The sequence below is a fragment of the Schistocerca nitens genome, chromosome 3 (genome assembly GCF_023898315.1).
Source record: "Schistocerca nitens isolate TAMUIC-IGC-003100 chromosome 3, iqSchNite1.1, whole genome shotgun sequence".
In the NCBI taxonomy this organism is placed as follows: domain Eukaryota; kingdom Metazoa; phylum Arthropoda; class Insecta; order Orthoptera; family Acrididae; genus Schistocerca; species Schistocerca nitens.
Genome location: NC_064616.1, coordinates 706146863 through 706171921, shown reverse-complemented (window position 1 = coordinate 706171921; position 25059 = coordinate 706146863). Strand labels below are relative to the sequence as shown.

At 36.0% G+C, this 25059-nt stretch overlaps 1 protein-coding gene across 29 annotated transcripts in view; it reads left to right on the top strand.

Annotated features, from left to right (window-relative positions):
* Positions 1 to 25059, top strand: part of LOC126248677 (twitchin) — a 523948-nt gene that overhangs the window by 441357 nt on the left and 57532 nt on the right. For all 29 annotated transcript variants that reach the window (XM_049949938.1, XM_049949935.1, XM_049949939.1 and 26 more), the window contains 10 exons: positions 6393 to 6677; positions 8508 to 8650; positions 12689 to 12972; positions 13118 to 13887; positions 17319 to 17597; positions 17762 to 18064; positions 18267 to 18569; positions 18653 to 18764; positions 18886 to 19058; positions 24119 to 24288. In XM_049949938.1, coding sequence (XP_049805895.1) covers positions 6393 to 6677; positions 8508 to 8650; positions 12689 to 12972; positions 13118 to 13887; positions 17319 to 17597; positions 17762 to 18064; positions 18267 to 18569; positions 18653 to 18764; positions 18886 to 19058; positions 24119 to 24288 — 2822 coding nt within the window. The remainder of the gene's footprint in view (positions 1 to 6392; positions 6678 to 8507; positions 8651 to 12688; positions 12973 to 13117; positions 13888 to 17318; positions 17598 to 17761; positions 18065 to 18266; positions 18570 to 18652; positions 18765 to 18885; positions 19059 to 24118; positions 24289 to 25059) is intronic.

Genomic DNA, 25059 nt, shown 5'->3' with positions numbered 1-25059 from the left:
AAGAAGATAGATGCTATGAATTATTTAAATTATTTATACTTTGGGTGAGTAGTACATAATATTAATACAACTCATCAACAAATTTATAATCTTTGTTAGCTGTGTTACCTTCTCTATTTTTCTAGCAATGTGACATGGTCTCTTGCAGTATCTGATGACACTCTGTGATAATCCATCCAGTGTATCTTGAATCATTGTATACATTTCTGAATCATTGCATGATGGAGGTACATTCAGTTGCATATCTCTAATTTGAATCTACCGTTTTTGTTAGAGAGAGAGAGTAATGCTGTGGACAACACTAAGGTGTCTGTGGCTATCAGCTGCTCGAGGGCATGCCTTGTCTTCCTATATCATGAACCTAAGTATTAATATCAAGGAAAATAAGACACAGGATTGCAATAAATTTTATATATTTTTCAGATGCCATAAACAAATACCAGGGATTTTAAGTAGTTTACTCACTGATATTGCACTAATCCTTTGAACTTTAATAAAAAGTGTGTGACTGTAAATCATGTTACCTGTCACTGGCCAAGTGACTTCCTCATGTGACCATTCCAATTTTTTTTGACATTGAAAGCAATACATAGAAGCCAAAATGAAGTTTATTTGAAGTGTAGTACCTCATCACCCAAATGTCTGCAATATACTGCAACAGCCATCACTATAAAATCCACTGCTTTCTGGATGTCTAAATTCTGTGAAACCTCTCTTTGTTTATTTGTTTGTTTGCTGTCCATATAACAATCGGTTTTCAGACATTGGCATAAATTTTAGTTCACATGTACAAATGTTTAGTTAACATACATAAGAGCATACATTGATATAGGCAGTGAAGATCAGAAATTACCATTTTTTGGTGCAAAAGCAAACTTATGCTATATACACTGTTTTACAAAGGGAAATTAGAACTTGAAATCTTCCGCTCAGTAACAGCTTTTCTCTGTTAATAAAAGCTTAAGTTTATTCTTTAAAGTGTTGAAATTATCTGTCTTGAAGTCAGATGGATGTTTGTTACAAAGGATGGTTCCTATCATATGTGGACTATGGTCTGGAGCCTTTTTTTTTCACTTGCAATTGTGCGATAATTTTCCTTTCCCCATGTATTGCACCTATTTACACTACTGTGTGTTACATTATACTTTGGATCTCATTTCACAAACATTATTGCTTGCAGGATGTACATAGAGTAGATGGTTAGTATTTTATATTTTCTGAAGATTTCTCTACAAGGCTGTCTTGTGTTTGTCTCAAGCTATCATGGTCCAGGAAGGCTGAGACCCTTTTCAGTAGATACACATACCTACTGATTTTCTTACAAATATGGTCTACATGTTCTTTCCATGACATGTGTTCCATCAACAACTATGCCCAAAACATTGTGTTTGTTTTTGTAGCTAAGAGCCAATGGAGGTGTAGATAGAGTTCTATTTATTTCTGACTGTACATAAGCATAAATTGCATTGTCATTGCCTTCTACTTATTTACGAGTAGCTTATTTGCAGTAAGATAACTTGACAGAAAATTATAATTGATTTCACCACTGTTTGTAGTAGTTTGCATATCATGGCCCAAGCTAACAAAAGATGTGTTGTTAGCATAGCTTACAACCTTGCAGTTTTGGGATTCGATTAAATCATTAACATACACAAGAAACAGAAAAGGCCCCAATATACTTCCTTGGGGCACACCACTTTAAAGTACCTTGTGGGTTGATTTGGTTGTTACTATCTGTTCATTCCTTTTATAAATTACTGCAGACAACCTAGTAGGCAGAGCAACCACAGCTATGAGTAGTCATCTTAGGTAATAATAACCAATTCAACTGCATTTATTCCTTTATTATTGGATCACTACTGGTTTCGTAGCACTAAAAACCATATCTTCAGGTGAGAATACAACTAAAACATTAGAGCAAAAAAGCTTGGAACCTTTTTATCCAACGTTTGTTGTCCGTCAGAACAAAACACCACTAAAAGGCAGCATGTCATAGAATAAAACGCCCGGATTCCAATGTAGTTGATGGGTCTGCTTCTTCAGTCTATACGGAATCGGAACCAGGAGACTCAAATTGATGTAATGTTACTTTCACTAATAATGTCCCAAGCTCTGAAGTTAATGATATTGGCCTACAGTTTCTTACATCAGGTTTTATTCCTTTCTTATACACCAGTAGGATTTCAGTGATTTTTTTAAGGAAAAAAAAAAAACAGGGAAATCTCCATGGCAGAGGGAGATATTTATTAGATATATCAGAGGCTTCACTTTCCTGCATTCCTTTAGCAGTTTAGGTGAAATGTCATCCCAGCCACAAGACATTTTAGCTAGAAGTTTTGAAATGATTGCTAGGTGGTCCCTCTCAGTAATGCCATGGATGAAAAAATATTGGCTAGGTGTTGTAGTATTTAAATTGAGTGCCCAGTCATGTTTCATTTGTGCCAATTGTATGAAACATATGTATGAATTTCTCACACACTTATTTTGGGTCATTTGTTATGTTGTCATTTTAATGTTATGCTGGTGTGTTCATGAGATTCTTTTTCTTTATACATTCTTCTTCTTCTTCTGTATACATTATTTTCCAGGCTATTTTACTAACACAGGTTGAGTTGCTTATTTGGTAGACCTATTCCTGAGTTTTAAGGTAGGTCAAAGAATCTCTGTATTTTTTCTGAGCAGTTTGTATTTTGTTAAATAGTAGTGTAATTTAGTATCTCTAAAGAGTGTGTAACAGTCTTTCATGTTCTCTCTCAGTTCAATGATTTATCTAGGGAAATTCTCAGCTTTGTTATTAATAGCCTTGTTTGCTAAAGGACATATTTCATTTAAAGTTTTATTGAATAGTTTATTGAAATTTTCCCATTTATCATTCACATTTGTTGCATTGGAAACTGCTTCCCATATTTCATTGCCCAATGCCCTCTTAAGTTTATTATAATTAAATTTTCTTTTATACATAACAGTATCACTTGTAGTTATATCTACACTCCCTACATCAACTTCCATAGCAGGGGCTCTGTAGTCAGATAAGTCATTTTCTATGGTGGTTATGTTGATATTCTCCTTTGTTATATTTGTGAGAATGTGGTCAATGTATGTTTGTGTTTCTACAGTAATTCTTGTAGGTTCTTAGGTTATATTATAATAGTTATAGCACTGAAGTAAGTCAACATAACATAAATAATCATTGCTATTATTTAAAGAGTCTATGTTGATGTCTCCAAGAAACAGCACGTTTTTCATACGCTGATGGCTTCTTCAGCAGGTCCTTCAGACAGTTCAAAAGTTCTTCATTACTGCTTCCAAGTGACCTATACAGAGCTGTTATAAACATACTGTTTTTCCCTAGTTTTAAATTTATTGCTGAAACTTCAAGTATCATTTCTTTACTCATATCATCAATCCATTTGATTTTTTCACATGCTATATTATTTCTGCTATAAATGCCAACCGCTCCATCTTTATGTGTCCTTCTACAATACAAGTTTATAAGTTCGCAATTTCTTAGCCTGTATCCATATGCTTCCTCTTCCTTGCAACCTACTTCTCTCTCTATGAAGAAATGTGGTTTGGATTCATTTAGGTACATGTCCAAGTGCTCTGTTTTATTCGTTATATACTTAACATTCTGGTTTGTAAGGATTAAATTTTTACATTTTACTCTAAAAAAGCATACCTATCACCTTTGTGTTTGATAATTTTGTTTAAGTCGTCTTTCTCTGTAATAATTTTGCTTATTTTCTCACATAAAAGTTTCTTCCCTTTGAAACAGAGATGCATCCCATGTCTGGTATGTAGGCATTTTTTTCATTTTACCTATATCCACTATTCTACATTTTCCAAATGGAAAAGTATATGTGATTTTTGTGATGGCTCATACTTTTCAAATATAAGTTTCTTCATATCTTTCATTAGAATGTTAATTGTTAGATGAGGACTACTTATACAATCATTTAACTTTCTGATTTGAACACTACTATTCGTGCAGACAGTGCTTTTTAGCAGTTTCCCCCCCCCCCCCCCCCACCTGAACACAACATGTGTCTATGCAAGCTGCCATTTTACCTACTTAAAGTCAATATGACATTACTCCAATCCTTTTTGTCTATGGTCTGTCTGGACCTACCAAACCATTATTGTCAATGGAAAAACGTAAACATAAATACCACTCAAAAACTGTTCCAAGTGGCCAACTGCTACACACAAGGCAATATGAGGAGTGGTCTATGATCATGAGACATGTGATCAGCATGTCACTAATACCTCCAGCCATTGTTGATAGTAGACGAATCCTGATAATGATGTTGCTTCTTTATTGAAGCAGTTCTTCATTTGACCTTATGAAGCTGAAGTGACCCCATTCCAGATTTTCCTACTTCAGAAAAATCTGAGGTGGCATGGGAGATCAAACATAGGCTATTTCATTCTAAGGGCAGCTATGCTAAGTATTTGTCTACAGAGGTGGTCTTTATCAATGGTGCATACCTAATTTGATAATCTGCTTCCAGTTTTACACAGTGACCACATCTGCATGGCACTCATATTGTGTAATGCTTCAAAATAATCGGATTCAGGTAATCTCATTATAAAGCATTTTATAAATATGATAATGGAAAGTTCTGGGTGGAACTAAAATACTGAAATGACTAAATGTAACATCTCATCATACAGTTGTAGCATTGACCAGTCAGCAGGCACATAAACAAGACTGAAAAATGTTGCTAAGCTTTCAGATGACATCCTTCTTCAGAGTTAACTGATGTAGAAAAATCTCTCTCTCTCTCTCTCTCTCTCTCTCTCTCTCTCTCTCTCTCTCTTTCTCTTTTCAATATTAGCCCCATAATTTTGTGTGCAAACTTCACTGAAACCTGCTCTGCCTCTGAAGCTGATGATGCAGTGCTGCATGAATACAATGTGTCCTCAGGCAGAATAACTAAATTGGTAGAATATCTTCTATAGTTGCACCTACATACCAACATTGAAATAATTTCCAGAATGAAATTTTCATTCTACAGCAGAGTGTGTGCTGATATGAAACTTACTGACAGATTAAGACTGTCTGCTGGACAGTGACTCAAATTGAGGACCTTAATATTCCCCAGGCAAGTGCCCTAGCACCTGAACTACCTGAGTATGACTCACGACCCAACCTCACAGCTTTAGAAGGTAGGAGATGAAGTACTGGCAGAAGTAAAGCTGTGAGGATGGGTTGTAAGTCATACTCAGGTAGCTCACTTGGTAGAGCACATGCCTGCGAAAGGCTTAGGTCAAGTCCCGGTGTGGCACACAGTTTTAATCTTTCAGGAAGTTTGAAATAATTTCATTGCCCCTTTGGACTGCAACTATTCTTGTGTCTTAAGACAGCATTTGCGAAGCAATTAAAAGCAGCAATGAGGATTGAAAGATACCCAACCTTAATCCTAATAGTTACTGTTCTTAAAAGCTTAATGACATTACTGAGAGAGCAACAACACTCGAAATGAGCACGTTGTAGTTTATAATGAACTATGTAAATGGTTCTCAGAAGGGCTGTTTGAGTCTGTAGAAATCCACTTTGTAAATGCAGAAAATGATCAGTAGTCTCAAAACATCATTAAAATGAGACTATAAAGTTGAACTTACAGGAGTTGGTAACTCTTATTTATTGCTGAGGTTCAACTTTTTAAGGATATTGTTGTTTCAATTGAGCCATTGTTGTTTGAATTGAGCTACATGATCATGGCTCTGTGAGTCAACCCACATATATAGAACAAGCCACTGGTTCCTTTCTGTTCCTTCCAAATGCCACAAAAGCTTTTGCACAATGCAATGTGATTAGTAAACCCAGCAGAATGGATACAATGGAGAATTTGACTGCAACACAAGCTCACAAGTTGAGACAGGGATGAAATGGTGAACAGCCAATCACGAGTTGAGGTTTTGAGTTGATTAGTATCTTATGCTTACATACCTCAATTGTAAGAGCAGTGCAGAAAGGGGCATCCAGCTTTAACTTTTCACAACTGATCAATCGGCATCATATTTACCTCGCAATTTCTGTAATAAATGAAGAAACACTTGAACTTTGAAGTACATTTAGTTAGTTTTCAAATGAGAGACAGAATCAAAAGTACTGAAAAATTATATAACCCTCTCTACATTTCACACTCACAAATGAATGATGGATGTTCTCCCTTCGGCATGTTATAATTTTACTATCACAGACCCTCATATAAACTGATATCAGTGTAACCAGAAATCATTTATTTTAAATGATTAATGGAGTAGTTAACAATTTTTAATGGATGAAAATATAGTTTTATGCATCTGTATTCTAAATGTAACTCTAGCAGATTATATTTTAGTAAGTTATGAATCGTATTAAGTGTGACTTCTTTCCTTATTCACAGGCTCACCTAAGATCACAAGCGATCTTAGCATCAGAGACATGACAGTCATTGCAGGAGAAGAGTTCACTATAACAGTTCCTTTCACGGGTAATCCGGTACCAAAACCCACATGGACCATTAATGGAGAAGAAGTCATTCCAGGAGATAGAATCAAATTTGAAACTACCTCCAACCAGACAGTATTCCACAATAGATGTGCAAGAAGGAGTGATATGGGCAATTACACTATACAGTTAGTGAATATAGAAGGCTCAGATACTGCTTCTTGCAAGGTTTTGGTTGTAGGTGAGTACAACTGACATATGCTTTTTTCATTTCTGAGCAACATTTTGAAACTTATGTCTGTGCACACCTAAAAACCATGATATTCAGAAAGCATGAAATAAAAAGAAAACTAAGTACATATTTGGACACATGAAATCAGTGTGCTATAATTTTACTGAGTGTGTAAATTTTTGTGTCAAATCTAAATGTAAACCTGCAAAAGATTATTCAAGTAGAAAATTACATTCTAATCATGATCATAGTAAATGTAAAGTTTGAGCAAAAAGTTGTAATAATTATTGAATTTCATGCACTGTTTGTTTCTGACTAACCTGATATTCCATCACGTGGCTTTTCAACTGCTTCTATTTTGCTAACTATATTAAATTTATGTGACTCTGCTTCAAGAAGCCTCAATATAATTTGCCTAACTCAGCAGTTTATTTACTTTAAAATTGATGCCTCAAATCATTTTCATTATATTGTGTTTTAAAAATAAACCGAAATGCAGTGAACTTATGATAACATTTCTGAAGTATTTTGGCAAGGACTCTTATTTCCATATCAAGAACTACATTCTTTTCATTTTTTCTGGCTGATAAAATCACCAGAATTCAATAAACAATCTAGGTGTTTGTTTTAAATACTATAATAACATTTTCCTCTTATAAAGTAAGAAATATATCATATATATCACATCAAAGAATTGATCTCTGCATTAAAAGATCCAAATTTTACAAGTTTATTATGTTTCAGTGAAGCGTATTTTTAATTGTGCAGAAAAGAGCACAACTCCTCACGCCCTATCAAAAATAAAAACTTGTACACATAGTCATTGTCATTGATATAAAAAAAAGTTAGGTTGAAGCATGACAGAACCTATGTTGAATAGTTTGTTAATGGAAAATAAAGTAAATGGAGTGTTTTTTATTACTCGGTTGTGGAAGATCAACTTATAAACCAAATTCATCCCAGCCAGTTACATGATTGTTGTCTTGCATATCAGTTTCTCAAACTAAATCAGAACCTTTATTAATTTCTTAGTATTTTCTATACAACTGGCATAATCAAAGTATACATTGGAGTAATGTATTTTTTTATTTTTAGCAACATTTTTAATACTCAGGCTCCTTTAATGGTTTTTGTGATTTATAAATACCATTTAAAATGATTAGTGGTAAATAAAATTTCAGTCCTCTTTTCTGTACTAATTGAAAAAGCAGGTTTCTGCATCTATGATACAATGACTGAGTAGGGTTACAGTACTGACACAGTTTACAAAATATGTATTGTTAATATCACAGTCAACTATGACTCAACAATATGAGGAAAAGGATAGGTTGCTACTCATTGTAAAGGAGACCTTTTGAGTTGCAGACAGGCACTACAAAAAGACTGTTACACATTATAGCTTTTGGCCGAAGCCTTCTTCAGCTAAGAAAATGCACACACACATTCACACAAGCAAGCACACCTCATGCACACATGGCCACTACCATTGGCACCTCTGACTAGAGTTTGGCTTGGAGCTGTCAGTGGTAGCGGTCATGTGTGCATGAGGTGTGCTTGTTTGTGTGAATGTGTGTGTGTTCTCTGCTGAAGAAGGCTTTGGCCAAAAGGTATAATATGCAACATTCTTTTCACCGTGCCTGTCTGGAACTCAATGAGTCATCTTTATGGTGAGTAGTGATCTATCATTTTTGCAATGCTATTGATATTCCAGCCTGCAGTTTCCATTGTTCAACTATAACTCAGTTATCTTTATTGGAATTATTCATTGTTTTCAGTTTTTTTGCTATATCACAATAATGCCACTGAATCACTCAAAAAAAAATAAATTTCTGTTTCCAGATAAACCACTGCCACCTCAGGGACCACTAGATGTGTCTGACATCACTCCTGAGACTTGTTCCTTGAGCTGGAAGCCCCCATTAGATGATGGTGGCTCTCCTATCACAAACTATGTAGTGGAGAAACTTGACCCTACTTCTGGAGTAAGTAATGTTCATAACTTAAATGGTGAATTTTCACCCCGATGATCTTTATGTCAGTGGACTCTTACACTCTCTATGAGCCAAAACTCAATCAAGCATAAGCTGTAGAAATTTTACACCAGCAGATTCAGAACAACTCTTAATATCCAACATTTAAAATGTAATTTTATTTGTTTACTAATTTTGGCATATCTGCAAGTCATCTTAAGATTTGAAGTGTAGAAAATTGCATCTAAGAAGTACAGAAGCGTAAATTTTTAATATAAAAGTTCTATCACATGATACACACTATAACAAAATAAATTGATTAGCATATAACTGCCATAAGGTTGGACCCATCATCATAATTTGTGTGAGAAGGATTGTTTGTTATACAATTCAATGTAGGAATGATGTAAATTATCCCAGAAACATATCTCAGTCATTCAAAATACTGTTATGCAAGAATACATAACAAGGAAATATAAGTTGAGACAAAAACTCTCATTCACAGTAATAGGTTATCACATGTAATGCACACTGACAGAACCAGACATTTTACATTAGTGGACACAGTGACCATATTTGCCGAATTACAATATTCTAAAGTAACATCAGGAGCAGTGACTGTTATGCACTCTGTAGAATGAGATGTCTGTTCCACACTAGAAACTGATACTATGTAACATCCATATGTGAACATGAACATCATGTCTCACTCATTACACGAGTCTCAGTATACAAGGAAGTGCTCATGCTATAGCAGGTAGAAGACTAACTGATGCTACGCGTCAAGACTTACAGGAAGTTCTGTCAGACAGTGCTAATAACTAATTTCTCTCTTAGCAGAAGTAGCAAACAATTAATATAATGACAACATGAATAACTAATTATATAAAATGAAAGAGTAAAATATACTTACTATTTGCTAACTGTCGGAAGCAGGGTGGCATGAAAGTGTTAGAAGTACCAGTAAAAGCTTAATTACATATTTAAATTTAACTAATTATTATTATACTTCAGTTGAACTGTAAGCAAGTGAGAAGGCATTGGAGAATACAGGCACAAATTCATAGTACTTTCTCATATAATAACATGATATGTGATCATTAATGGCAAGGTATTTAGCAATGTGCTGTAGTTTTGACATCAATATTCAAAGAAGAGGTGTCCGACCTGTATATTTATGTATGGAAGTAACAGAGGAATAACAATCAGCAAGCCAATACATTTACTTTAAAACAGGGCTCACAGGGCTTGTATATATTTTTGTTATGAGATGTAAAGTGATAAAAGCATATGCAGTTTTGCATTTGTCACTAAGAGGATGACATATATAATTGTAATTAAAGTACAGTATATTGATTATAAATAAATTTCTGACACATATTTTATGTATATGTTTCTAGTGTGGAACAGGCTCATCATTCTACATAGTGTATAACAGTCACTGTTTTTATGTTACTTTAGAATAATGTAATGTGGCAAATATTATCACAGTGTCCACATATGTAAACTGTCTGATACTGTCAGTGTGCCTTGCATATGATGACCTATTATTCTGTGTAAGAGATTTAGTCTCAATGTACATTTCCTTGTCATATATTCTTGCACTATAATAGTACTAGCTGAGTACCCAGCATTGCCGGGGTATGTATTAACTGCAATCTTCAATTAGTCCATTTCCAACTTCCCCCTCTCTCTATCCATCTCCTCTTCTCCCCTCTCTCTGTCCATCTCCCTCTCCTCCCTTTCTCTGTCCATTTTGTCCTTACATTCTCTCTGTGTTTATCTTCTCCTTCCCATTTCTCTCAGCCTATCACTTCCTCCCCCTGTCTCTATCCACCTCCTCTTCCTCTTTGTTTCTCTGTCCATTCCCTCATCTCCCCTCTCAGTCCAGTTCCCCCTCCCCCTCTCTCTGTCCATCTCCTCCTCACCCCTGTCTGTGTCTATCTCCTCCTTTCTCTTTACTGTCTATCCATCTCCTCCTCACCCCTTCTCTCTCAAGTTATCATGCTCACATCAATAGGAGACTGATGATTCTTACCCTCACAGTATTTCTTTCCAAAATGTAACTAATATGTGTACCAAATTTGGCTGAAATCACTCCAGAGGTTTATGATGAGCTTTTTACTCATGTACGCACATTTAAAATATATTTCACATATATTTAACATGTTTCACTCATATTTGTACACATGTCTCCCCTCTATCTCTAGCGAATTTCACCCTGCAGTTTCATTTTCCTGCAGCTCAGTGTTTATGTCATCATATATCCTGAACCATATGCTGTACACTGGCACAATTGTGCAGGTACATCCAGTGATACACGTTGCTAAGGTCTGCAAAATGTGTTGTGCATAGAGTTCATGCTAAAGAAGTAATAAATTAAAACATCATGCACAATGCGGCAATTTTTCATGCATCTCAATATTTGACAACATATCTGCTGAACTGTGTGTCATATATTTTTGTAGATACATTTAGTTGCAGATGTGGATAGTGTCTGCCAAAACTGTTGCCAATAGAGGTAGTAGCAGCAAATTAATAAATTTAAATGTCTTTCATGATGTGGCAGTTTTTTACACATCTCTTTGTTTATGATGTCACATCTCCTGAACTATGTGTCATACAATAATATAATTTTGCAAGTAGATTCAGCAATGTATGTGACTACTGTCTGCAAAGTGTGTCACAAACAAAGTTAGTAGTAAAGAAGTAATAAATTAAAATATCATGCTTCATTTGGCAGTTTTACTGAATGAATGATGCAAATGTCGTAAGTAATGAATTTTTCTCCTTTCATCATTTTATGGGGATTGGTAGTGAGAAAATTTGGTACAGGTTGAAATTATGTGTAAAGACTGTTGCAAGTCTCTAAGTGCTCCCATTCTCAAATACTGGATGACCAAAGTTTGTGTTTTGCCAGGTAGTGGGCTGCACTGCTTTTTCACCCTCCCCCCTTTGATAGGTATGTGTTTTTTACCTGCACAGTGATTCTTTCCAGACAGTAAGTGGTAGGTATACCAAGTTTGTTTGAAATTTCTCCAATTTTTGTAATATGTACAGACTGTCATGATTTAAATATGTTTTTAGGATAATTTACACCTTTCTTCCATTGTTTTTATAACAAATGATGCTGCTTACACAAATTATGACGAGTTTTACACCAATCAGTTTATGTTGATATGGTATTATCATGTGAGAGAACTTTAATACTAATGGCTTAATCTTCTGTACTTATTAGCTGCAATTTCTGTATTACAGATGTGAACATGGCTTGTCAATAAGTCAGAACAAAAAATAAAATAAAATAATTCATAATTTTTCTGGATCCACAGCTTTAACACAACAGATTGCTTATCTCCAAATTTGACAATGTCAAATAATAAGAATTTTTACATGTTTCTCTGTTAATAGATAGATAAAATAACTCTAAATTCCAGGTAAACTAAGCTGTATACGATATTTAATAGTCAGTGTCATCATCATTGGATGATCTTGGCATAGCATGAAAAGAATGAAGATAAATCTTTTACAATTGGTGGCAATGTTACTGTTTTATGCAGTGGTTGATGTACTTCTGATACTACTCCACCTGGATTTTGTTATGAATGTCCAGAGGAGAGATTCTGTGACACCTTATAATACTACTATATCTTTGTTGTTATGGACATACTATGATTTATGTTTGAGATATGTAGCATTTTTATGTTCTCTTCAGAAGCATTAATAATGACTAAGAGGTTAAAAAAAAAATTACATGATATGTGTTTCTGAGAGACTATCAACCGTTGCTTCCTTTCTTATGCCATGACCTGAATTGATGTACTTTCTGTGCTGGGACATTCCTTAGATTTTGAGTTATATAATTGTGAGAAGCTTTGATTATACTCACATCAGGGTTGATGGGTAGGTGTTTTATTTGGTAAAATATTGAGCATTTGATTATATTTCATACTGAAGTGTCTTGTATTATTGGTAATGAGAAGGTATAAGGAATATCATTTTAATAGATGGCCATGTCAAAAAATAATGTATAATTTATTTTCTTTTAAGTTGTGGACCAAAGTAAGCAGTTTTGTTAGAAGCTGCCACTATGATGTCATTGGGTTGGAACCAAACAGAAAATACAGCTTCAGAGTTCGTGCAGAAAACCAATATGGTGTCAGTGAGCCACTGGAAACAGATCAGCCAATCACAGCAAAGTTTGCATTTACGGTACCAGACCCACCAGGACAGCCACGTGTAACTGACTGGGAGAGTGGAAATATAACTCTGATCTGGGACAGGCCATTAAGTGATGGAGGTTCCAGAATTCAAGGCTACAAAGTTGAGTACAGGTAATTATAATGTTTCCTGTGAGAAACTTTTTTCTGTATGTTTTGTAATATTAATTCTTTATTTTAAATATGTTGTAGTAACTAACATCTCTTACTTTGAAAATTATTTACAAATTGTAATACTTACTGTGTTCTTTTTGTACAGAGATGTGGCTGAAGATCCTCAGTGGCGAGTTGCCAACGACTATCTTGTCAAAGACACAACATACACTGTCCATAGTTTGCTGCAAGGCAGAGAGTATGAATTCCGAGTCAGGGCAAAGAATGCTGCAGGATTTAGCAAACCTTCACCACCATCATCACGCTTCCAACTGAAGGGCAAATTCAATGTTCCTTCTCCACCAGGAACACCAAAAGTAGTGAAAGTAGGAAAGAGCTATGTCGATCTGACCTGGGAACCACCCATATCTGATGGTGGTAGCAGAATAACAGGCTACATTATTGAGCGCCGTGAAGTTGGTGGACCTCCATGGGCTCGCTGCAATGAATACAATGTTACAGACTGTAGTTACACTGTTCTAAACTTAGTAGAACGGGCAGACTATGAGTTTAGAATATTTGCAGTCAATGCTGCAGGTCGCAGCGAACCTAGTTCCTGTACGACACCAGTCAAAATATGTGAAGTTGAGGGAGGGGAAAAACCGGAGTTTGTACGACATTTACTTCCAACTACTGTACCACTTAATAGTTCTGTTGTTCTTGAATGTGAAGCAACTGGCAAGCCACCTCCATCTGCAAGGTGGCTTCGTAATGGGCGAGAGATTATGCCTGGTGGAAGATTTCGAATGGAGTCCAAAGGTGGTGTATTTAGACTCATTATCTCAGAAGTTTGGGAAGTTGATGATGGTGACTACACCTGTGAAGCAAATAATACTATTGGCTTCGTTACAACAACTGCCAGATTAAAGATTGGAGGTAAGCACTACTTGCAAGTATATGTAGTTCAATTCGTTGAATCCCTTAATGAAACTCTCTGTTTAGTAATTTAATAACTTAAAAACAAATCTTAATGATGAAGTAATCTTAATGGACAGAATACATTTGTTGAACAATTATTAACAAATAAGCTTCACATCACATATTTTTATTGTAGTGTTAATATACATGCCTCAATGTACAGGCACTCATTTGATAGTACACTAACAATTCATGTACATGTGGCTTCTAAATTAGTCAAAATTCCTAAATTAATGGATTAAAAGCTGGTGGGGTGGGGATAGGGAGTGGTTGTAGTGGTCAATACTAACATTAATTTGAACAGTATTGTACACTTCTAGATATAGTTCCAATGAAGTCACGTGTTTTCCTCCCTCTGGACTGTGCATAAGCTCATCTTGTCAGTTATAAGAGAATCTGCAATTTAAAGTGCAAAACAGGCCATAGTGCCTCTGGGCTTTTTACAAATACACAAAAATCTGCTTGTTAAAAAAACTACAAGAAGAAAACCACAAGTGTTTGCTTTCAGGTAGGATTTTGCATTGTTAGCTTGACACAAACCATCTGAGTCAACAGTAAAATCAAACACTGTGGAATAACATTCTGTACAGCACAACCAAATGTTGTCTTGTGTATCAATGCATATGGATTTCCTCTCAGTCATTACCATTACAGGTCTGCGAGCTGATACCATATATAATGAATAAGAAAAGAGAGAAGGTTTTTCCTGTTTCCACAGAACCATGTGACATAGATTTATCTAGTTGTTAGTGTGTAATGTAGACAAGCAGCACCTGTAACTGTGTGATAATCAGGTTCTCTTGGTAATTACAGCTGATCTCAATATAGTATATATCACACACATGATTAAAATGTAGATTTTTATCATATCATATACATATATTCAATATTGTCTGTTAAAATTATGAAATTGCTTCATGCTTTTCATAAATGTATGAACAATTGATTGTAAATGTGGACAGCACCACTTGCATTTTACTTGATATTTTTCTGACATGATACATATTTAGTTTGATTTTGTTCTTGTAATTGGAGATCTCAAGCAGTTATGTTAGGTTAACAGCATAATTTGTCATGAATTTCAAAATAGTTGCTCACTTGCTGCTTACTTATTGATAATATTTATATGTAGGCTGATGCAAAATGATAATTGAACTTCTTCCTTTTGGCAAATAAAACCATCATTTTTCTTATTTCATTATTTAAAAGTTGCAGGAAAGTCAAATAATGTTCATCATTGTATGTTAACATCCATAAAACCTAACTCATTTTGCCAAAGTATTTCTTGTGGCCTTTTCTTTGAGTATTTTTGCCATGAGCATTCAAACTGTTATTTTCAAACACTTAAATACAAGAACAAAAGTACTGAGTACAGTGAAGTGTATTGTTACCTATCATAGTAATATAGTAAGCCTACTTACACCAGCAAAAATAGATGTACGTAGGCTTACTGCGTAACAAGTGCAGACTTTTTTTACATATGTATGTGGGCTATACAAAATAACTGTCAGAGCCATTTGCATCTTCATAAAGTGTGAAAAGGCTATATCATGACTGAATTAACAAAACTAAATAACAGACATTTCCAATTTTTAAGATTTTGATCAATTGGTATATTTGGTAGCACACCTGCTATTACTAATTCTTTATTAGTGTAGAGATTGTCTTCTGAAACACTGAATATTTTCATCAACTGAAATCTTGTCTCAAAATTGCTTTCCAACACACGGAAATACATAACAAGCAGTAACAATTTGCAGTTGCTCTGTGCAATTTTGCATTTACACAGCAAATCATCCAAGTGTCAGTTATGTGGTACAGTTTCTTTGGTAATACGTCAAATGAGCATAAAAGAAAGAGCTATGCTATGAGACCACTGTTGCTTTCCTTGCTGTAATGTGTAGCACCAAATGGAGCACTCGCACACACACACACACACACACACACACACACACACACACACACACACACACACACACACACACACACACCTTAGTACAAACATATGTGTTATTTCATACCAAGTTGTTATACTGTAATGGGCAACATTATGTCAAAGGGAGCAGTCCAATAGATAGTTGAGGTTTATCACTTGAAGTCAGTTTGCTGTAAGACACAAAGGAATTAAAGATGTTAACTGCCAGTGGGCATTGGTTTATATCAACGGTGCAAGTTGAAAATTTGTGCTGGACCAGGATTCGAACCTTGATCTCCTGCATAAGACAGATGTGCTGACCACTACACCATCTGTACACAGTGCTTACCACAACTGCACAGACTACCCTATCATGCCTCTCATCAGACCCATGCAGTTATAGTGACCACTGTCCAGATGGCATTGTGGTCAGTACATATACCTAGTAAGCAGGAGACTGAGTTTTGAATCCCAGTCCGACACAAATTTTCAACTTGCCCCATCGATATAAATTGGTGGCCACTGGCACATAATTCCTTTGTGTTTTGATTCATAGTGGCTGCAGGATCAAATTGGTGTCCGAAAAACAGGCACTACATATATATCTATTTAACATTCAGCAACATAGTACTTAAGAGTTGTGCTTAATGTAGTTAAAAGAATCAGCACTGAAACTACAACATTTTTGTAATGATATCAAACAAAAATAAAAATATTTAATCACAGTTTACCATGTATGATTGATTTTTCAAATTAATAATTGGGACATTCAGTGCAAAATGCCACTGTACAAGTGTTAAACAACTTTATTAATTGAAATTTAGAAAATTAATTTATTAATTATGGAATCACAAGACCATAAGAGCATTTTGAACGACACCAACATTTATATTGGGGAATTAAGCTTTTCATCCAGCTTTCATGTTCACCCACAAGAAACTATTGCTGTACTTTCCCTTCTGTCAACATAATATCTCCTATTTAATTAAGTTAATAGTCACACTATACCCTGAAGTGATATTTCCAGGATAATTGCCTTATACAAGTTCCAACTTCACTGCTTCAGTAATTCATCTTGTTGGAGGAAAGAAATGCCTCTAAAATTTATAAACCAGAAAATATATTCTAGCTGTCAGTTGATGTTTATGAAAAGTTGTTTATGTTAATGAAAAGGTCCTGGGAGATATTACTAACTTCCAAGGCTAGAAGCTTCAAAAATTACACCCAATAACTTATATTTATTGTATTATATTTTTGGTATTGTCTCTGAAAGTATAATTTAAATATATTTTTATCTCAATTTTTAGTTTTTTTGCCAGGAAAAAAGTTCTATTTATGATTGTTGTCAGAAATATTTTGTGCAATATTATTCTCTTCCAATGGCTGATTGTTTTAAGTGGATTTGTTTTACATATTTGATGTACTGATCAGCTAATAGTTGAGGAATAAAACTCATAATTCCATTATCTTTCAGCACCACCGAGAATTGATAGGATGCCAGGTGACTTGTATCTGCCAGAGGGTGATAATACAAAGATCAAAATCTATTACTCTGGTGATCAGCCTATGGAAGTAACTCTCACCAAAGATGGCAGAAAGATTGATGAAACAACTCACATAAAGTACACTGTATTCGATGAATACCTCATAATATTTATCAAAGAAATAGTGAAGTCAGATGCTGGAACTTACACACTAAATGTGAAAAATGATAGTGGAAGTGTGTCTGCTTCATTTACTGTTTATATAACAGGTAAAGGAACGTTCTGATGTAATTTTAATATATTTGTTAAAAACTTTGCATTAGCATTTCAGGTAGTATATTTAACCTGCATTTGCAAAATCTACAGTGTATTTAAGCAAGCACACTAAGTTTTCATTTACAGTTTTTAACTAATAATTTTTGTAATCTTATAGGGTTGCCAGGTCCACCAATTGGTCCTCTGGATGTGTCTGATATAACTAAGCATACTTGCACACTCAGTTGGAAGCCTCCAACATATGATGGTGGTCTTCGCATCACCCATTATGTGGTGGAGAGGCGAGACATATCATTGTCCCACTGGATCATTGTATCTAGCTTCTGCAAAGATACAGTTTTCACTGTCCAAGGACTTACTGAAGGTCAGGAGTATCTGTTTAGAGTTATGGCAGCCAATGATAACGGCATGGGCCCACCTCTTGAAGGCACTAATCCAGTCAAAGCAAAGGCTCCATTTGGTGAGTACTACAAATTACTTCACATCAACTTTGCATTTTATGTGCTGTAGGTACAAGGAATAATTTTTTCATAGCTCTGTGTACTTCGTTACTATTTCCTGTAATAGGGTAGCTATTTCTATTGTTAAAATGCACTGGTTGTATATAAATATATGTTTATGCATTTCATTTGCTTACTATCTGTCTCTGTTCCAACATAAAGATCCACCTTCTGCACCTGGTGTACCAGTTGTAAAGGAGGTTGGTGGAGACTTTGTCAATTTGTCATGGGAGAAACCAGAATCAGATGGTGGTTCTCGAATCCAGGGTTACTGGATAGATAAACGTGAAGTTGGCAGTGAAGCATGGCAAAGAGTAAGTGCTACTCTTTGTGTGGCAACCACAATTAACATTTCCAATCTTATTGAAGGCCGTCAGTATGAGTTCAGAGTATTTGCACAAAATGTTGCGGGCATAAGTCCACCCTCTACAGCATCTACATCTGTGAAAATAAAAGATCCACATGGTAAGACATTGCATAGTTTTCATTCACTAAGATTGGTACTTGCATCATGTACAGTGCAATTATATGAATTGAATTTGTTATAGCTGCTCAGCCACCAGAAATTGTGAAGCCGTTGAGGAATGTGAGTGCAGTACAGAATCGAAATGCAGAATTCAAATGCACCATCACTGGGTCACCAAGACCAGTTATTACATGGTTTGTACCATATTATTCATTATCTGAAACAAAATGTCTTTGACATAGAATTAATAGTGCCACATAGATAAATTATCTGTATCTGATACTAATTGAGATGAAAAAAATGTTTGTCATTTAGGTATAAGGGTGCAAGAGAGCTTTCACAAAGCATGAAATATCATATGCTAACTGAAGGTGACAGCTATTCACTGATAATTAATGACATTTTTGGGGAGGATGCTGATGAATATGTATGTAGAGCTGTGAACAAAGGAGGAGTGAAGTCTACCCGTGCAGAACTCTTCATTATGAGTAAGACAACAATCTGAAGTATTACTAACCTATCAGCATGAATAATTAACTGTTTTTCTTTTCATCAGCAAAATCTTTTTCTCCCTTTGTGTTTGTAGATACCACATCAAGTGCATGAGATGTCTCTCTAATTCTCCAGTAATTTTCATAGGAATGTATGTATTATTTCTTTAGTTTCATGATGTTTATAGGTGAGATCTCATACATTTTGCCGATGTGTTAATTCATTCATTGTGTACTGTAAATCCCATTATGAAGGAGAATCTTCAGGGGTATACAGTAAAGAAAGAGAAGCAGTATTAAAAACAAAATATCTACCTTATATTAGCAATAAACTCTAACTGCAGTTGCAATGAACACCTGCTCTTTGTCTTCTTGTACTGCTTGTTTCATATTTACATGACCAAGTCAATTATCATAACGCTACCTGTGGAAGCAGTGGCTACTAAAAATTGTTTTGGTTATACTTTGAATTGTTAGGATTTTCAATTTCGTGCCTTATGAGTTTTAACTTGTCACATACATTATAGTTTGGTATCCAGCTGGAGCCCAAGAATTTAACACACAGTTTCATTTAATATATGAAAATTAATGTCTATTTCTGGTCTAACATTCTTTTTTTATAGCATAATGTCAGTTTTTGTGAGAATGGGACATAAAGATGTTTGCTGTGAACCAGTTATAAACTTTTCCGGGAATGATATAGTTTAGGCTCTAGATTTGTATGTTTATTTCATCAGAAAACATGACAGCTTTTAAAAATTTAGAGTCACTGGAAGGTTATTTGTGTAGTTTATGTGTAGGAGTGAGCCCAGTATTAAACACTGTAAGATATCATGCTTAGTCTTTCCCCATTTTGGTATTAGTTTAATATCAGTGATGTAGTATATTAATCTAACCTCAGCCTTTTTTTTAGGAATAACACACATCCATGCCACAGGGATTCTATTGTTGCCATAACATTTTAGCTTGCAGTGTAGAAATTTAGAGCCCATTCAATAAAAAGTCTCACTGCTATCATAGAATGTACATACAGGATAATCACTTATATTTCATTTGTAATATTGTTCATAGATTTAAAATACTCTGAATGTGTCATATCTGTCTATACCATTTTTGATAGTATCGAGTCATCTTCATCATCATTTTCATGTAAATGTTTAGTTAGTTCTTCTTTCCTCATAACCTTTCACTATTCTTTAGCAACGTATTTTGAAATGATTGTTTAAATTTGTGTGATTTTAATTCCTTTACAGCAATGTTGTCTTTTTGGTTATTGCTTTGTTCGCCTTCATTGTCCCTCATAGCTATGATTTTGCAACATGATCCCTTTATGATGTCGTATTAATTTTATTGTAGTGTAGTTTAAGAGTGAATTAAAGAGTATTTTCACAGGGCTCTTAAAATTAATGTGCTTGCCTATAATATAAGTAATATTAACACTGTAGCATTCTCATATTTCATACATTTAAGGCATTCTGTTGTGTTGTACGTAAACAAAATGAGCATCTCTGGCGCCATTTAATGTCCTAGAAACTTCTCTCTATCAAATCTATGGAATGTGGTGCATGTAATGTATAAGGATTATCCTCTTCCGTAACAGTATAGCTTGACATGTTCAGTTTCGTGGCAGCAGAGCAAGCTCAGGTGCTGCTGAAGTTGTACTCTATGCACAATCAGTCTTTTACTTCCTTTCAAGAAGAAAAAGCATTGGTGTAGTACTTGACTGCCGAACATGTAGCTCCCTAATGGTATGAGGGATGAAGGAGTCCACTACACGCAGCAAGCAGCTACACGGGTAGCAGGGGTTGTGTGGCGTGGACGTGGCAGTTTTTTAGGTTAGATGGCCTCGGGCAAGTAGAGAAAGGGCAGCAGCCTCAAAGGGTGCGGGGCAAAGTCAGGACATGCGGGGGCCAAGCAGCAATCGGTATTGTAATTGTCAACTGTCGAAGCTGCATTGGTAAAGTACCGGAACTTCAAGCGCTGATAGAAAGCACCGAAGCTGAAATCGTTGTAGGTACAGAAAGCTGGCTGAAGCCAGAGATAAATTCTGCCAAAATTTTTACAAAGGCACAGACGGTGTTTAGAAAGGATAGATTGCATGCAACCGGTGGTGGCGTGTTTGTCGCTGTTGGTAGTAGTTTATCCTGTAAGTGAAGTAGAAGTGGATAGTTCCTGTGAATTATTATGGGTGGAGGTTACACTCAACAACTGAGCTAGGTTAATAGTTGGCTCCTTTTACCGACCTCCCAACTCAGCAGCATTAGTGGCAGAAAAACTGAGAGAAAATTTGGAATACATTTCACATAAATTTTCTCAGCATGTTATAGTCTTAGGTGGAGATTTCAATTTACCAGATATAGACTGGGACACTCAGATGTTTAGGACAGGTGGTAGGGACAGAGCATCGAGTGACATTATACTGAGTGCACTATCCAAAAATTACTTTGAGCAATTGAACAGGGAACTGACTCGTGGAGATAACATCTTGGACCAACTGATAGCAAACAGACCCGAACTTTTCGACTCTGTAAGTGCAGAACAGGGAATCAGTGATCATAAGGCCGTTGCAGCATCCCTGAATATGGAAGTTAATAGGAATATAAAAAAAGGGAGGAAGGTTTATCTGTTTAGCAAGAGTAATAGAAGACAGATTTCAGACTACCTAACAGATCAAAACGAAAATTTCTGTTCCGACACTGACAATGTTGAGTGTTTATGGAAAAGTTCAAGGCAATCGTAAAATGCATTTTAGACAGGTACGTGCCGAGTAAAACTGTGAGGGACGGGAAAAACCCACCGTGGTTCAACAACAAAGTTAGGAAACTACTGCGAAAGCAAAGAGAGCTTCACTCCAAGTTTAAACGCAGCCAAAACCTCTCAGACAAACAGGATCTAAACGATGTCAAAGTTAGCGTAAGGAGGGCTATGCGTGAAGCGTTCAGTGAATTTGAAAGTAAAATTCTATGTACCAACTTGACAGAAAATCCTAGGAAGTTCTGGTCTTACGTTAAATCAGTAAGTGGCTCGAAACAGCGTATCCAGACACTCCGGGATGATGATGGCATTGAAACAGAGGATGACACGTGTAAAGCTGAAATACTAAACACCTTTTTCCAAAGCTGTTTCACAGAAGAAGACCGCACTGCAGTTCCTTCTCTAAATCCTCGCACAAACGAAAAAATGGCTGACATCGAAATAAGTGTCCAAGGAATAGAAAAGCAACTGGAATCACTCAACAGAGGAAAGTCCACTGGACGTGACGGGATACCAATTCGATTCCACACAGAGTACGCGAAAGAACTTGCCCCCCTTCTAACAGTCGTGTACCGCAAGTCTCTAGAGGAACGGAAGGTTCCAAATGATTGCAAAAGAGCACAGGTAGTCCCAGTCTTCAAGAAGGGTCGTCGAGCAAATGCGCAAAACTATAGACCTATATCTCTGACGTCGATCTGTTGTAGAATTTTAGAACATGTTTTTTGCTTGTGTATCATGTCGTTTTTGTAAACCCAGAATCTACTCTGTAGGAATCAACATGGATTCCGGAAACAGCGATCGTGTGAGACCCAACTCGCTTTATTTGTTCATGAGACCCAGAAAATATTAGATACAGGCTCCCAGGTAGATGCTTTTTTCCTTGGAAGGCATTCGATACAGTTCCGCACTGTCGCCTGATAAACAAAGTAAGAGCCTACGGAATATCAGCACAGCTGTGTGGCTGGATTGAAGAGTTTTTAGCAAACATAACACAGCATGTTGTTATCAATGGAGAGACGTCTACAGGCGTTAAAGTAACCTCTGCCGTGCCACAGGGGAGTGTTATGGGACCATTGCTTTTCACAATATATATATAAATGACCTAGTAGATAGTGTCGGAAGTTCCATGCGGCTTTTCGCGGATGATGCTGCAGTATACAGAGAAGTTGCAGCATTAGAAAATTGTAGCGAAATGCAGGAAGATCTGCAGCGGGTAGGCACTTGGTGCAGGGAGTGGCAACTGACCCTTAACATAGACAAAACAAATGTAATGTATTGTGAATACATAGAAAGAAGGATCCTTTATTGTATGATTATATGATAGCGGAACAAACAGTGGTAGCAGTTACTTCTGTAAAATATCTGGGAGTATGCGTGCGGAACGATTTGAAGTGGAATGATCATATAAAATTAATTGTTGGTAAGGCGGGTACCAGGTTGAGATTCATTGGGAGAGTCCTTAGAAAATGTAGTCCATCAACAAAGGAGGTGGCTTACAAAACACTCGTTTGACCTTTACTTGAGTATTGCTCATCAGTGTGGGATCCGTACCAGGTCGGGTTGACAGAGGAGATAGAGAAGATCCAAAGAAGAGCGGCGCGTTTCATCACAGGGTTATTCGGTAACCGTGATAGCGTTACGGAGATGTTTAGCAAACTCAAGTGGCAGACTCTGGAAGAGATGCGCTCTGCATCGCGGTGTAGCTTGCTCGCCAGGTTTCGAGAGGGTGCGTTTCTGGATGAGGTATCGAATATATTGCTTCCCCCTAATTATACCTCCCGAGGAGATCACGAATGTAAAATTAGAGAGATTTGAGCGCGAACGGAGGCTTTCAGACAGTCGTTCTTCCCACGAACCATACGCGACTGGAACAGAAAAGGGAGGTAATGACAGTGGCACATAAAGTGCCCTCCGCCACACACCGTTGGGTGGCTTGCAGAGTATAAATGTAGATGTACATGTAGAAATAACAAAAAAGAGTTGCTGAAGTACCCATGAAAACCCCCAGTTATTTCTCTTCCAGAATGACCAAGATGTAACCATAAAGATAAGAAGACACCTTGGCACAAACATGTGAAGATTTTGTAGAAATGTACCTAGTTTCATTCTTGTATGACATTCCATTTTTTTTCTCTAGAAGTTAAGATTTTGACATATTTTTAAGAACTGTTAATTTTTTCAAAGTGATATCTGAAGCATGAATTGGTTTATTTAACTTTGAAGTATAACTGTCTCTTTGTTGTATGAATGCATGCATCCATAATATGTTTTGACAACATTTTGTCTTTTTTCTTCTCCTTCAGCACCACCAAAGCTTAATGTTCCACCGCGATTCAGAGATTCAGCATTCTTTGACAAAGGAGAAAATGTGGTCATTAAAATACCTTTCACTGGTCACCCTAAACCAAGAATAACATGGACCAAGGATGGAGAAACTATCGAGTCTGGTGGACATTTTGCCCTAGAAGTTAAGGTAATCTTTTGTTTCAATTCTGAATATACTTGTAATTATTCCTTACACATTTCATGATTTTTTTCTTAATTATAATGATTATCAATAAAAATAATAGTTCTGCAAAATTGTTATGCATATGTGATTAACTATGAAGTCTAAATTAATGATATGGTTATAATAGAGGGGAACATTCCACGTAGGAAAAATATCCATCCATACATATACAGACACAAGCAGACATATTTAAAGACCAATATGTCTGCTTGTGTCTGTATATGTGTGTGTGTGCGAGTGTATACCCGTCCTTTTTTCCCCCTAAGGTAAGTCTTTCCGCTCCCGGGATTGGAATGACTCCTTACCCTCTCCCTTAAAACCCACGTCCTTTCGTCTTTCCCTCTCCTTCCCCTCTTTCCTGATGAGGCAACAGTTTGTTGCGAAAGTTTGAATTTTGTGTGTATGTTTGTGTTTGTTTGTGTGTCTGTCGACCTGCCAGCACTTTCATTTGGTAAGTCACATCATCTTTGTTTTTAGATATAACTATGAAGTCTGTACTTTATAGCCACTGACATTTATAAATCTGATTAAATAGTTTGTGATGGAAGCATTTAGTTGCTGACAATTTATCCCATTTCTGTTCTAACTATGTAACTCTTCCATATACTTCATTATTGTATATCATCCTATATTTCAAGTAGACAGACATTATAATAAATAAGGCACTAGTAAGTAGTACTCATGGTGTGAAGTGAACATCTCATCTCAGTATCTGTCTCATATTTGTATGTGTGG